Here is a 14,654-nt window from a genome sequence, read left to right as displayed (position 1 = left end):
CTGAGTTCTTAGAACTCCGTTGCTTCAGTCTGCAGTGGTGGGGTATATTTGTGGGCAGGATTTAACATTTAAATGTCCCTCCATGCGCATGTTTTACAAGAAACAACATACTTCTGCTGCACAATACTTCTAGGTATTAGACAGCACACAGTATGTACAACATACGTGTTACAATATTCTTTTAAATATTTGTAAACTAAACTTTATTCAAACAGATCCGATTGCAGTGTACAGTTATAACAAAGAAAGGAAAACATAATCCACCATAGATCTATTGTTTTAAGATACCTGTGGTTTTTTAAAAAAAGTTCCAAAAACAAATTTAGCACTTAAAAAAAAAGTCTGACTAAACAAATAAGTTTTAACCTGGTACCCAAAAGAGTGTAGCATTGATGCCCACTGAGTCTTTTCCCGAGGAGCTATTTCTCTCTGCTTTGTAAACCCTCTTGCCTTGCACAGCTGTCTCACATGCCTTGGTGGCAATTTCATGTCCAGTGCTTATTGTACATGATATCCTCTGTGACAGCAGGTGGCTTTTGGCTGTGACTGCCACTTTCTCCACTGTCAGGAAAGATAATCTGCAAAGCATATTAAGTTTTTGGTTGAAGCACAACAGTTCCTTCTCCCTTCTTCCTCAGGTCTTCTCCATCATCCAAGACCCACCAACCCTTTGCTGGCTATTGAAAATGGTGCCGGGGTGAGGAATGCTGAAGAAGAGGAGGAGGAGGAGGCAGGGGAAGAGGACCAGCTGGGAGAGAATGCTGCACTGGCAGAGGCTGAAGATCACATTCTTGAACACTTGCCTCCTAAACTGAACCAAGGTATGATCTTGGGTTGGAGAGGCTGCTGTGTGTCTGTGTCTGACCCAAGGCTCTCCTCATTACACAGACTAGGCTGAGGCTTTTATAATGCTCTAGGGGTGAGGAACATGTAGTTCAGCAGCATCTGATGTTGGGCCTCCGCCACGAGTTCCCCACCCCTGACTTATGTCCTGCTTTTTTCCTTTGTGGGAGAAAACGGGAGAAGCGGAAGAAAGAGGAATGTTGAGAGGCTAAAAGATAGACATTCCGATTCTGCACATATGCATACGTTTTATTTTGTTCTGTGCAGATGATTTGGTTTCCCTGGTACATAGTCGAACTACGTTCCAGGCTCTGCGGAGGAAGCCATGATGGTTAAATTGATTTCATTGTATAGTTGGCCATAATTGGCCATGTCCAAAGGTAAATTAGGAAACTGTGAATACATGAAATACACAGGGTGGGCAGTATGGCTAATGTAGGTAAAGGTAAAGGGACCCCTGACCATTAGGTCCGGTTGTGACCGACTCTAGGGTTGTGGCACTCATCTCGCTTTATTGGCCGAGGGAACCGGCATACAGCTTCCGGGTCATGTGGCCAGCATGACTAAGCTGCTTCTGGCGAACTAGAGCAGCGCACGGAAACGCCGTTTACCTTCCCGCCGGAGCGGTACCTATTTATCTACTTGCACTTTGATGTGCTTTCAAACTGCTAGGTTGGCAGGAGCTGGGACCAAGCAATGGGAGCTCACCCCGTCGTGGTGATTTGAACTGCCGACCTTCTGATCGGCAAGTCCTAGGCTCTGTGGTTTAATCCACAGCGCCACCTGCGTCCCTATGGCTAATGTAAGGGGATACAATTTGCTCCATGGCCCCCTGCAGACATATCGCAGGACTTCAGAAAATCTCTATTTCCCATTAGTAACACAAGTGTACTGAGCAATGTTTTGAAAGTGTGCATGTGTTCACATATGCATGTGGAAATTCTGAAGTTGGTGCACAGCACTGACTTGAAACTCTGGTTCCAACCTCCACTGCCCAGTAAAGTTGGTATCTGAGAAGAACAGGCTGCCTGCCTTGATTTAGGGTCTGGCTATAGTTTTTTATTTTCCTATTGGAACTTCTCTTAGGTGACTCATGAGATAACGGATAGTAGACACAGAAGCATAAAAACCAGCAAAATTGTCGGGAAATGCCTGTAGACAGATAAGATGGGGATCAGTGCTGAGGAGAGATGAATAAAGTGATTTGCTGCCAGCTCTAGAATTGACACAATCTTCCCGCCTATAACAAACCTCTTGGTCCCCCTGCTTAGTAGTAGATGCATGTTTATGGCTAGAGAGATTTTGTGGATCTTCAAAGTAGTCTGAACATCCAGTAATTGCTTTTAAAATGTTGGTGACTTGTGTTTCCAATTCCCACTCCTGTTGTAGCATGTGAAGTCCCTCACTTCATTTCAAACCTACACCTGCATTGGGAAATTACAAGTTAATGTTGTTGTTTTTGAACTGCAGGGCCTTCAGGGCCCTGGCAATAACATGTTGCTAACTCATACAGCCCAACAGAATTGAAGGTTTCAGAGGCATTCAAGTTCTATAGTGAATACTACCTTTTAAATGAGGCATGGGGCAAACAAAGCAGGCTTGGTCTCTTTCTCTGGGGAAGAAGAGTAATAGAAATCCCTCTGGTTGCTTCTCATGAGCTGAGCGAAGTCTTATACTGTATTTTTATTCCTTGCCTTTTGGGCTGATGTTTGGAGCCACAAGAGGGCTAAATTTTGGACAGGTGTTTCTCCTCTAAAAATTGAGAGGGGGCAGTCTCTGCTTTCCCCATTGAATTGGTGACTGGAATAACTCACTGTCTCCATCTCCAGCCCTCTTGGAAGCCTGTGCTGAGAGGAGGGGATTGTTCTCCGGCATTGCCAACCTGTTGCCTGTGCGCCTGGCCTCTACCTTGATGCTTCCATACACTCTTCCTCTGGAGTCGGCTCTCTCCTTCACTGTCAGGTATGCTCTAAATCCTGTTTCTGATATGCTTTTGGGAAATGCTTGTGATTGGGACCTAGATTGCTGTATTATCTGCATCGTTAAGAACTTGCTATTCTGTGGGACTTGGTTCTAAATAAAACAAGGGTAAAATCCACTCCAAGGGAATTTATTGAAAGCCAAGAACCCTCTCCCATGTGGTTGTCAATGGCTACTAGCCATGAGGTCTATGTGCAGGGTCAGAGGTGGCTATCAGCCACTGGGAAACAGTAGCAGGAACAAACTCTTGCTCTCATGTGCTGCATCTGGGCTTCCCATAGACACCTAGTTAGCCACCATGGAAAATGGGATTCTGGACGAGAAAGGTCACTGGTCTACTCTAGCAAGGGGAGGCATGCTCTTTATGTGAATACTTGCCATTGTCACAAGAGGCGCCCTTGTGCAGGCTGTTTTTAAGAACACCATTGCAAAGCTGCAACGTGGCTGGTGCTCCTTCGTGCTTGCAGTGTAGCAATGGCCTGCGTTACGTAACAGTGTCCCTGTTGGTCACCTGTCTCCTTCAGGTTGCTTGAATGGCTGCCAGATGTCCCTGAGGATATCAGGTGGATGAAGGAGCAGACGAGGAAAGTCTGCCACTATCTGATGAGGAAAGCCAAGAAGAAGCTGGGAAGCCATCTCTCAGCCAGGTAGGATTATCTTGTTTGCTTTTCTATGTATTGCGACACTGGGAGTTGCCATAGGACTGGCGCCATATAAATGGTAATCAGGGGGACTTTGGCCTCCAATCTGACCGTGCTTATTCAGAAATCAGCCCCTTTGTACTCTCCTCCAAGTTTGTGTGCTTAAGATGGCAGTTCTAGATGTGTCATCTTACTTTGCACAGCCCTCTATAAAATAAAGGTGCCTTACTCTTCAGGAAGGTTTAGTGTTACTGTGCCTAGGTAACCGAATGCATGGTTATGAAACTACAGGCAATTCCAGCACTGTGCGCTTCTTTTTCAAGAAACCAAATAACTGAAAACCCAGGCTTGACAGTCCCCAGTTTTGTTTTGACGGTGAAATAACATAACTAAGTGTCTGAAGTCCTTAGATGTTGTACGTAACATATTTGAAAGGGCCTAATTTTCTTTCCAAAAGAAAAAGGCCTAATTTCCAAGGGTGGTGTTCAACTAAGTTTTACTCCAGAGTTAAACGCATTGAAATTAATGAACCTGTTAGGGTCTTTGATTTCATTAGATCTACTCTGAGTAAAACTTAGATATAGTAGCATCCCATATACAGAGTGTTCTGAAGAGCTATCTTGGATTAAGTTTAAAACCCAAACAACCCTCTTCAAATGCATCTATTTGCTCACTCTTGGTTCAGTTTTTTTTTCTGTATGTGAACATGTTCCCAGGGCAGTTCAGGACAGTGGGCAAAAATGTATTGTGTGTGAACTGCCAAAAAGTGATTGGATTCTATCTCAAAGGTGGGGGGGGGGGGAGATAGCCAGAGGTTGCCCATATGGAGATAGCCATGGATGCTGGAAAACTGGCTTTGGGCTGAACATTGATTCTTGGTATAATAGTCGGTGGTCAATAGCATTGGCAGAGAAACTAACATGTCAGGTCAGAACAGCAAAGGGCAAACACCATCCCTATTCTTTTTATAATACATGGCAAAAAAAAAATCATTGAATATATAAATTGTTTGGATAGTGGTAGGAATCCACCTAACACTCACAGGGAAACGTGGTGTGATCTTTTAGAGCAACCAAATGAGATGTTGTATAGCAAGACAAATGTATATGATTTTATTGGGACAAGTTGTTTGTTATTTCCTACTTTAGCAATTGTTTATATGCTTAATTAAATAACAACAACAACAACAACAACTTTTTTAAAAAGTAAGGAGGAGAGAAAGCCACTACGTATATATTTTTCCAACCTAACAACAGGGACCCTATTTCCCTTTACTTTCCATGGAATGACTTATAAAAATGTTCGTTCCTGCAATAGCAGATGATTTTTCTACGATCTTCCAATTCACACATTAATTTCTCAGGACAGTTCTGTATGTCAACTGTCAACATGCAAAAGATATCAGGATGGTTTGTGCAGACAAATGTGTTGTTTGAAACAGCTTTGAGTAACAAAGCTTTCACTCGGCGGGGTGCAGGTTTTATCGAGAGATAACGGAGCCCATTCTGCCAGTGGAGAATCTCATTTTGCAGAGCAGCCCACTCTACGCAGCTTGTGTTCTCACTTGTACACCTGACTCACTTTCTCAGACCGAATGAAACTCAGCAGTGTGACGACCGTCAGCCTGGGGACTCTGGAGGCTCCAAGTTTCCCCTGGACCTCAGTCAGCTCACGTGGCACTTTCTGCTTATGGGCCAATGACGGGACTAGGAAGGGGCAGGACTAGGATAGCCAGGGTGTCAAAGGTCAGTATTGAGGCATGCAAGGACAATCTGAGCACTGCTCACCTGCACCTTCCATGATCCTAGCCTGTGCTGCTGACTTTTTGTATGTGACGGTAGCATCACACTGGCATCTTGTACTGTTAAGGGGAAATTGCAATGGGGAATGTGTGATCTTTTATCCCCCACTCCTCTCTCTGTATCTCCATGTCTAGCCTGGAAGCTCCAGTGCAGCAAGCAGCGCTTGTGAGTACAGCATGACAAACAAACTAAACATCTTCCTCTCTCTCTTTCTCTCTCTCTCTCAGGCTGTACTACCACCTGGAACTCAGAAAAAGCCAAAGCTTGCCCCTCCCCTTGAGCATCGGCTATGGGGAGGCGCTGCCCAAGTGGCTGCGGAGTAACCTCTCCCTGACGGACGTTATGACAAAATGGGAGGAGTACCAGCGCCAGCTGATGCTGGGGTTGTTCTGCATTAACGTGGACCTGCAGGCGTCCATCTTCCCATCAGAAGGGCTGCAGATGAGGCACCCGCCAGCAAGCTGCACACAAGAAAGCCTCCAGCTTTTCTGATCTTGTTGCCACACTTTGGGCAGGGGAGGGTAGACAGCCGCTGCCTCTCAACAGCGTCCTAATGGAGCTGTAACACCTGCTAAGAGACTTCTTATTTTCTCATTTGCAGAGTGAGAATTTACATCAATATAGCCATTGTGCACCTGCTAAGCTGTTGGCTGCACAGTGTTCAAACCCATAGCAATGTGTCGGGCGTTGCGTACACTCTTAGAGATGATGGTGTATAAATGCCCAGCACATGTGACAAAAGTGCTTGGTCTCTTGGTTGAACCGAAAAGAGTTTTGCTTGGGACACCTTTTCAGAGGCCTCATATCATATTGAACTTGCCGTTTGTGATAAGAGGATTGGGACACAAATCAGTACTCTGGCATTTCTTTGCTTTAACCTCCTTTGTTTTACATCAGTGTTGTAAAAGGGTCTTTGTTTTGAAGAAAGCCGAGTCCCTCATAGATCATCTTTGCCTGCGCTACACAGAATAGTGAAAAGCAGGCAGGCTACAACAACTGGCTGCCAGATTGGCTCTTGTTATCTAAGGCAGCCCTTGGTTTTCAACTCTCAGCTGATGCACCTTTTTAAATGCCTGTGCCCCACATTCTCTTTCAAATCTATCTGGGTGCCACTGCTCTTAATATAGATGTTAGGAATGTAGACTTGTAAAAATGAACTCTTAGAACACTAGAGTTCCTTGTTCCTCTCAGGATCACCCTCTTCTAATGGACTTTTTTTTTAACTATGGAGAGAGAAAATATTAGAAGCTCTGAAACGTGCTTCGTAAGGGTTGTACTAAAAGTAGGCCCATTGAAATTAATGGCCGTAACTAATTTAGATCCATTAATTTCAGTGGGTCTCATCTGAGTAAAATTGAATTGAATACAGTCCTAAATGTATGCTTGAGCTATGCTGTTCTTTTCTTTTCGATGCTCCATGTTGTTTGGATGATGCTATTTCCACCCACCCACCCAAAACAACACTACTACATTATTCTTCAAATGTGCAGAAAGGATGTAAAGAAGGATAGAGGAAGAATGCAGGAGCTAAGAGAGCTTAGTGTATGTTTTTCAAATGGTTTGTGGCTCATCTGATGAGATGGAGCTGAGCATGTGAGGAGAGAAGGGGTGTTTTGCCACTCACAAAATGAAAGTGAAGGTGGAGGCCAAAACTGATGCTGGCCAAACTGGATTTAACCTCGAGGAATCCATATGCACTTTGTGCCAGTGGTATATTTGATCACTTTTGAAAGGACCTGGCAACCCCAACAGAATTGTGACTAGTGTGGGTGTTAGTCAGGAGGGTCAGGAGCTGGAGGTCCTAAAAGGGATGGCAGTACAGTGTGAAAAGAGTGTCAGAAGTGAATGCACATCCTTCTTTCTATCCACCTGTGTCAGAGGTGGGGAACCTTGCACTCTCCAGATGTTTTTGGACTCCATCAGCTGCAGAAAGCATGACCAATGGTCAGGGAAGGTGGGAGGCGTTGTCCAACATCTGGTGGACCACAGGTTTCCCTCCACTGTACCACAGGCTAGTTCAGTGGATCTTGGTTCCTGTTCTGCAAATGAAACAGGGATTCATGTCTTAGGTTAACCTGGAGGGCTTCCCCCCTATAGTTCATAGAGCCAGAAGAAGGACATTTAGTTACTTGCCAGGTTCTCAAGTTTTCTGAGCCAAAGATCTGGTATGTATTCCCAATGCTTTTGCAAAGTTCCCCACTTGCTGGAATTGTTCACTGCAGTGTGTGTTAAAGGTTAAGCACTCCATGTAGCAGCACATGTCCTGTCTGCTATATAGAATCCCTCTCCCTACAGATGCCTTTCAGATGTGATGTACAGACTACTAATTGTATCAGCACTAAACTGTTATCTCACATTTCACTGCTGTTGCCTTGTTCATGCTACTGCGTAGCCTAGCAGAGATTTGCTGTGGCAGCAAAGCAGCAGCATCCCTTATCATATAGCAATACTATTTTCTGTGGCTTGCTTTTCCATTGGCTTTGGGGCATATCTATATATCTGTATATATAATATAAATATATATTTCTTCCCTGTTGTGATTTGTACCATGAAAGCACAGATAGGTTTGTGCTACAGGGAGAAACAAGTCTTTGTATCTGTACTGCGCGGAGGTTGACTTCCTTTGCACACTAACCTACCATCTTCGATCCTCTCACAACGCAGTCAATCAGTTGAATGCCAAAGAGAATCCAAGGGGTATTCAGGGGCAGGGGGAGCTGGCACAGTACATATCAGTTAAGCAGTGTTAATAGAGATACAATTCAGAGTGCCACTGCAGAACAAAGGGGTGGGCATTCTTTGGTAGGCATATCTCACTACTCAGTGTACATTGAATAGATTTGTGGTTTTGTTCATTCCAAAGCATCTGAGTAGTGGTGTGTTGCACTGCTGAGCTTTATGAGACTCTTTGAGGCCCATGAGGTACATCCTTGGGGCGCTTTTTTTTTAAAAAAAAGAAAATTCAGAGTATAATGATTTGAAATGGGCTCAAGTCAGGACATTATGACTTTGTAGTGCATTTTTTTTATGGTGGCCAATACTAGGATTTCTAGAAATGCTTTCCTCTGCAGAGCTTCTGGAGTGACACAGCTGCTAAACAGATTTTGAGAATGAGTAGCGTTATGAAAACCATCTTGGCGCTAAAAGAAAAATATTCCAATTCATAATTGACTGCTCATGTAGCATAAGTGCCTGCCTTAACAATGTTGTAAGTAGTTTAGAAACGTGGAATTATTCAAGTATGAAGCCTTTGTGACTAGGCAGGATGGGAGTGGTGAGCATTTGGCACTAGCCAATGCAATAGTCCCTCTTCTATAACTTTATGTAAACACACAGGGTGGCAAGGAATTTACTGTTCTCTCTACAAACATTTGCCTTGGAGCTCTAGCTGCGGACTCAACTTTGGAGATGTTGCATGTGTGTTTAGTTTTATGTTGGTTAAGAAAACAATGCAGACAGCAGCTATTTGTGCAGAGGAAAATTTAGAGGTCCTCTGCATTTTAACTGAAATATAGTCTGTGGTGCCATTTCTGTGGAGGGCCTTACCTAAAAATGGAACTCCTTATTTGGAGTTAAATTGTTAAATTGCTGTTAAATTGTTGCTACCTGTTTCATGCAAATATTTGCATGATCCCCTGTATTCTCATTGGGAGGGGGGAAATGCTCATGAAGAGTGCATCATAGTAAACATCTATCTCACCCTTCTTCCATGAAATAATAGCAAGCATCTCTAAGCAGGGCTCTTGGAGTCAACCTATTGAAATACTGCAAGTCCATGGATTTCAGTGGGTCTGCTCTGAGTGTGATTAGCATGAAATAGCACCCAGAATCTTTTTTCTTTTAAGGAGTGCTTGTATATCAAAAAGTCTCTTCTCTCCTATAGAAAGATGATAATAGCTAGAGACTTCTTGTAATTCATGTGAAGTACCATTTGGTCTGCTCCAAGTAATATTTTTTTTAGGGGGGGGGAGTTCTTGTATTTTGAAATATTCAGAAAAAAGACATGGCCTTCGTCATCCCAAGTTCTGCCATGTGCTAATTTTCCCCTGTTGTTTTATCATAATGTAAATGTGAACTTCTTTCCTGTAAGAAAACAGTAAACATGTTTGTATGTGTACATATATAGTCAGCCACTAACTTATTCAACACTGTATCTTATGTTGTTGTTTTTTTAATGTCTTGCACAATTTAAATCAGGGGTTCCCAGACTATGATTTGTGGACCATTAGTAGTCTGCTAGCTTCATCTAGGTGGTCTGTGACATGTATGCAAAGAACACTTACAATTTGAATTCTAGGGGATTCAAATTGTAATACATTAAAATATAAAAAATAAAAGAAGCAATAGAAATGAAATTAAAAATCACACAGCATCTAGCGCAGCACATTGCAGTTGCTAGAACAGGCGGGGGGGGTCATTTTAGTCACTCAGCAATTTTTGAGTGGGAAATAAAGTGTGGGAACCACTGATTTAGGTTTTTCTAGTAAGTTGCTGCTTAAGGCAGAATGATTATACTGCTGTGTTTGTTTTGCTGCTAATATGTTATAATTTATATGGCCTCTTCTGTAGCAACCCATCTGGTCAGATGGGAAAATAACCAGGGTTATAAATGCTTGTTTCATCAAGTAAAATTCAGTATTTTTTTCTGCTTTAATTTTTAATTGCTTTAGTTGGACGAAATCCAGATTTTATTGCCAAAACCTAGTATTTTGACATGCATTGGGTGTTTGAAAGGAAAAGAGATCCATGATGTTCTTTAACCCTAACTTCTTTAAAAAAACAAAAACATGTTAAAATGCTATGGTCTAGGTTAGTCTTGGCTCTAATAACCACCAACCTGTAAATTAAGCACAAGTAGTAAGAAGCTATGCACCATAGCTGTGTGCCAGCTAGGGGAAGCCAACCTCTCCCACTTTTTGTCTTGGAAAAGGCTTTGTAATGCCAAATTTAGAGTCTTTTGGATAAAGGCTGAAATAGGGTGACGCAGGTGCGAGCTTTTGCGTGACTTGGCACTTAATATGGTTTCCTCAGACTGAAGAATGGCATCTGATTACACCAGAAGCCAATGGAACAATAGCTTGCCTTAATGGCTTGCCTGTATCTTGCTAGTGTAGCATTGTTCTCAAGTTTTCACAGTGTCTTTTCTTCCTTTTTTAATGCCGCTTGCTGCTGCTGTCCTTACAGCACCCATTCCTCTCCTGTTCTCTCTCTATCCAGTTTCCTTGCAACCAGTAGCAGCTTGTGGATTGGTAATATTGCCACAGATGCTGTGGTTGCTGTGACAAGGGACTTGTGCCCTCTCTGTTCCAGTGATGCACACCAGCCTGACCTGCAATCTGCAGAAAATCCAAAGTGCCAAATAGAGAATAAGACCCAACCTTTAGAACTAATTTTTTTTTGTATTAGTCTTACTTGAGACCAGAAATCTCTGGGCTGATTTGGGGGGGCGGGGCGTTACCCTGATGTGATTGTGCACTTGTGGGACAGCCTGTCATAGATCAATGTTAGCACTTGCTCACGCGTAACATATTTTGTCTGAAGTCAGAGCAGCAGCAAGATTAGTGAGGAAACAATTTTATTTTACATGGCGATTATCATTAGGGAGCATTTTAGTAGTCATTGCTTGAACAGTTCCATGTTTGATATTGTTATGCTTTGCTTCCCCCCCTTCCACATGTTTTACTGGAAATGTGTTAAGTATTTATTTTGAAACGATATACCTCCCTAATAAAATAATTCCTAAAAATGTGAACTGGGGTGTGTGTGTTTTAATTTGTACCCCCTGGGCTTGGCAGCTGTAATCACGTGGTGCTTTCTATTGAAAGCTGAACTTGTTTAATGCAGTCAGCTTGGGGGGAGAGGTGGAGAGAGATGCCAGGCCATCCAAAGATGGAAGGCAGACCCTGAGGTATCCTAAGCTTGGTGACACCAAGGTGCCTCGTGTGACCCTACCCTGACATCCCATTCTCACAACTACTCCTTTGGAAGCCGCCAATTATTCTCAGGAGCCCATTAGGAATTGGAGCCATAGCTTGTTACTCACCCAGCCCAGCTAGACTCCTCACCAACCCTTTGCCTCAGTTTTCTACCCCCTGTCTGTCATGAAACCAGGTGATCCAGGAGAACCACCATGTATTTTGCACTGAGATCCTTTGCTGATTTAACAGACATCCAGAAAACCTTTCATTCTGGCCTCTCGTTTAGAGCAGCTATCACCAGTTGTGAATTCTGAAAGTGCAGGGACTTGTTGGTCCCATCTGACTCTCCTGTGTTTGTGTTGGCCAAGTTGATACTCGTGGGTTTGTTAGTGCATCATCTGGGACAGATGCAAAATCTATGCACCCCTTATTTAAGACACTCTTTCCAGCCTCACCATTTTGTGCATATATCGGCCAGAGATGCTTATTGTAGCTCAGTGGTAGGGACACACATTTCACTTATATAGAGGGTCCCAAATTCAATCCCTGACATCTCTAGGTAGGGCTGGAAATAGGTAGACCCCCATCTGAAACCTTGGACAGCCACTACCTTGCAGTACAGACAACAGCCAGCTTAGATGGTCTGACTCAACATAAAAGACTTTCCTGTGTTGTTAACCAAAACCACAACACACAAGATTATGTAAAGGGGAAAGGGGGGGACTTAATAAAAGCACCGTAAAAGTACCTGAAGGAGCGTCTCCACCCCCATCATTCAGCCCAGACACTGAGGTCCAGCTCCGAGGGCCTTCTGACGGTTCCCTCACTGCAAGAAGTGAGGTTACAGGGTACCAGGCAGAGGGCCTTTTTGGTAGTGGCGCCCGCCCTGTGGAACGCCCTCCCACCAGATGTCAAGGAAATAAACAACTATCTAACTTTTAGAAGACATCTGAAGGCAGCCCTGTTTAAGGAAGTCTTTAATGTTTTATCGTGCTTTTAATATTCTGTTGAGAGCCATCCAGAGTGGCTGAGGAAACCCAGCCAGAAGAGTGCAGTGTAAATAATAATAATAATAATAATAATTAATAATAATTAATAATAATAATAATTACCATGGATGGTAGCATTAAAAAGTAACATGCTTCTATGATATCTTGACCTAGATACTAACAACAGTCAAAGAAATGTAAGCAAGATTCCCATGGATTCCCCAGATTCCCTTAAGTTAAGGAAATGGTTCTCAAAGGAGGCAGTGATAGCCACCAACATGGATGGAATTTAGACAAATTCATGGGGGATATCAATGGCTATTAACCTTGATGGTTATGCTCTGTCTCTAAGAGGCAATAAGGCTTCTGAATATCAGCAGCAGAAGCGGAGAGCGCGCTTGTGTTCAGGTCCCGCATGCGAGTTTGTAGCAGGCGCCTGGTTGGCCACTATGCGAACAGGATGCTGGACTAGATCGCCGTATGTTCAAAGAAACAAAAAAAAAGTCCTAATGGTTGGAGGCCAATCCACGACAGGTTATGCCGCAGCCCCATGCGTTAGTCTTCAGGTGCCGCAGGATCCCTGCTGCTGCTCTGGGAGCTGCCACTCATCTAGGAAGAAGCAAGCCATAGGAAGACCCTTTTAACTTATCTGCCCCTTCAGTGCTTCCGCATACCGTCCGCGTCACTTTCAGACGTGCGCCGGACAGGGAGGGCGGCAGCTCCTGGCGCGGGGAGCGGTCTCCAAGCGCTGCCTTTCCTCCGCCTGGAATCCCTCTGGATCTGTTCTGTTCGATCGAGCCAGGCATTTCGCCACCAGCGCGGCTATATCTGTGCCCAACCTCTCCCCCCCCCCCGCTTCCACCCCGGCCTTGGAAAAAGCAATACATTGACGCGGACGGGGCTGCTGGTATGTCAAGGTTAATTCGCGCGCTCGGCCAACGGCTTCGCTGCGAGGATTCCCCGCCCGCGGCCCTTGGAGCCTCTCCGCTTCACAACTAGCTGGTCCCGAGGAGAAGGAGGAAAGCGGGGACCGGCCTGCAAACTTTTCGCGCGGCCCTGCACGTGCGCGCGGCCCTAAAGTGGGGCCCGCGCTGGGCTGCAGCCCGCCTTGCGCGACAGCGCCTCATCCCAGCCACGCGCTACTCAGCAGGAAGCGCCGTCCAAGTTCAGCGGGGCTTCCTCGCGGGTAGCCGCTTATAGGGCGGCAAGCCCGGCTTCGACGCCTCGAGGCAGGGCCCGGGGCAGCAGCAGCAGGAAGAGGCTTGGACGCGGCTCTAACTGGCCACGAGGCGAGCTTCCTTTCCCCTCAAGCAGCCCCAGGGTAGCTGGCCCTGCCCCTCCGCACCTGCTGCGAACACGTTGCGCGCCAGGGAGAGAGAAAAACGTTCAAGCAACGACCGAAGAGTTTCCCTGCTTTCTTTTCCTCCCCCCTCATCTGGCGAGTCCGGCTTCTCCAGGCATTTCCGGGTTGGGGAAAAAAAAGAGAAAAGCCTCTCTCTGTTTCTTTTCTGTTTGCACATCGATCCCAACTCTTTGGACTGCTGGGCTTTTGTTTAACATCAGCGAAGGAAAAGAAATTTCCCCCTCCCTTCTGCGTCTCTTCTCAGGTGCCTTCAGGATCAGAGGTATAAGGTAACGCCGGGAGCGATCGGAAACTTTGGGTCCCTCCCCCTTTCTGAGAAGATAGCTATTAGGGTCTTGGGGGCCGTTTCTCTCGACCTACGTCTCACACACATATCCAGGTGAGTTCGTGGTGCACTTCACCTGGCTAACGCGGCTTTCCCTCGGAAAGGAACCACTCCTCCCACCTGCAGCCCCATCTGTGGTCTGCCTTGACCTGCGGACAGGTAGCTGGGAAGCGACGCCCCCGAAAGGCTTGCCGATAATGGCCATTGGAAGGAATGCGTCGGTATTACTTGCGAAAGGATGTGATTATTGAGCTGTAGAAGGCTTCCTTTTGAGGTATCCGGAGCCTTCAGTGGCTGGAATGCGTCCTAATCGGCTGACAGAAAATTCCACGAAAGCTTATGGTGTTGGGCCACCCACCTCACTTACTTACGTGGCTCCTCTCCCCGATGAGATTTCTAGAGAGTCAGCTGCTTTCATTCTCTTTTAGCAAACACGTTAAAGATTCTTGTGGCATCTTAGGTGTGTTAATAAACGCTAACAAACTGATAATGAGGTTTTGTGAACACAGAGCCACTTCTTCAGTGCAATCTTAGACGATAAGATGGTGACTTTATTTAGTTATTTTGTTTATAACCACATTTTAAAAACTAAAATGCGTAATGTGGTTCTTTAGCAAAGCCCTCCTGAACCTGCTATCTTAAAAAAAAATATAATCCGCTGGCATAGTTCTTTTGCAGTGACAGGAAGAATTTCATCAGGTGGAGCTGCAATGGATGCGGTTCAGTGCTGAGAAAACTGCAGGTGTCAAACTCTTGCATTGTTCTTTACTGCAGTTGTTGCCTCTCAAGAGCT

The 14,654-nt window shown here is 44.9% G+C and overlaps 2 protein-coding genes and 1 long non-coding RNA gene across 9 annotated transcripts in view; 2 read left to right on the top strand and 1 right to left on the bottom strand.

Annotated features, from left to right (window-relative positions):
* The window catches only part of PNPLA2 (patatin like domain 2, triacylglycerol lipase), a 41,737-nt gene extending 30,719 nt beyond the window's left edge, over positions 1-11,018 (top strand). The window contains exons 6-10 of one of the 2 annotated variants that reach the window (XM_083477520.1): positions 639-821; positions 2,673-2,805; positions 3,348-3,470; positions 5,054-5,209; positions 5,494-11,018. In XM_083477520.1, the coding sequence (XP_083333646.1) occupies positions 639-821; positions 2,673-2,805; positions 3,348-3,470; positions 5,054-5,165 (551 nt within the window). In that variant the 3' untranslated portion in view covers positions 5,166-5,209; positions 5,494-11,018. The remainder of the gene's footprint in view (positions 1-638; positions 822-2,672; positions 2,806-3,347; positions 3,471-5,053; positions 5,210-5,493) is intronic. The other variant, XM_083477519.1, reaches the window with a different exon arrangement.
* LOC310695903 lies at positions 9,427-13,644 on the bottom strand. The gene is made up of 2 exons (XR_014520342.1): positions 13,519-13,644; positions 9,427-12,782 (listed from the first exon to the last, which is right to left on the bottom strand). It is a non-coding gene; the product is annotated as an uncharacterized lncRNA (long non-coding RNA).
* Positions 13,088-14,654, top strand: part of CRACR2B (calcium release activated channel regulator 2B) — a 40,215-nt gene continuing 38,648 nt past the window's right edge. For 4 of the 6 annotated variants that reach the window (XM_083477037.1, XM_083477038.1, XM_083477034.1 and 1 more), the window contains exon 1: positions 13,088-13,915. The gene's annotated coding sequence lies outside the window, so the exon portion shown is untranslated. The remainder of the gene's footprint in view (positions 13,916-14,654) is intronic. The other 2 variants (XM_083477039.1, XM_083477035.1) reach the window with 1 other exon arrangement.

The sequence above is a fragment of the Podarcis liolepis genome, assembly GCF_965112155.1.
Source record: "Podarcis liolepis genome assembly, chromosome: 1".
NCBI classification, from domain to species: Eukaryota; Metazoa; Chordata; class Lepidosauria; order Squamata; family Lacertidae; genus Podarcis; species Podarcis liolepis.
The sequence above is the reverse complement of the archived record's forward strand: the minus strand, read 5'-3'. Positions and strand labels throughout refer to the sequence as shown.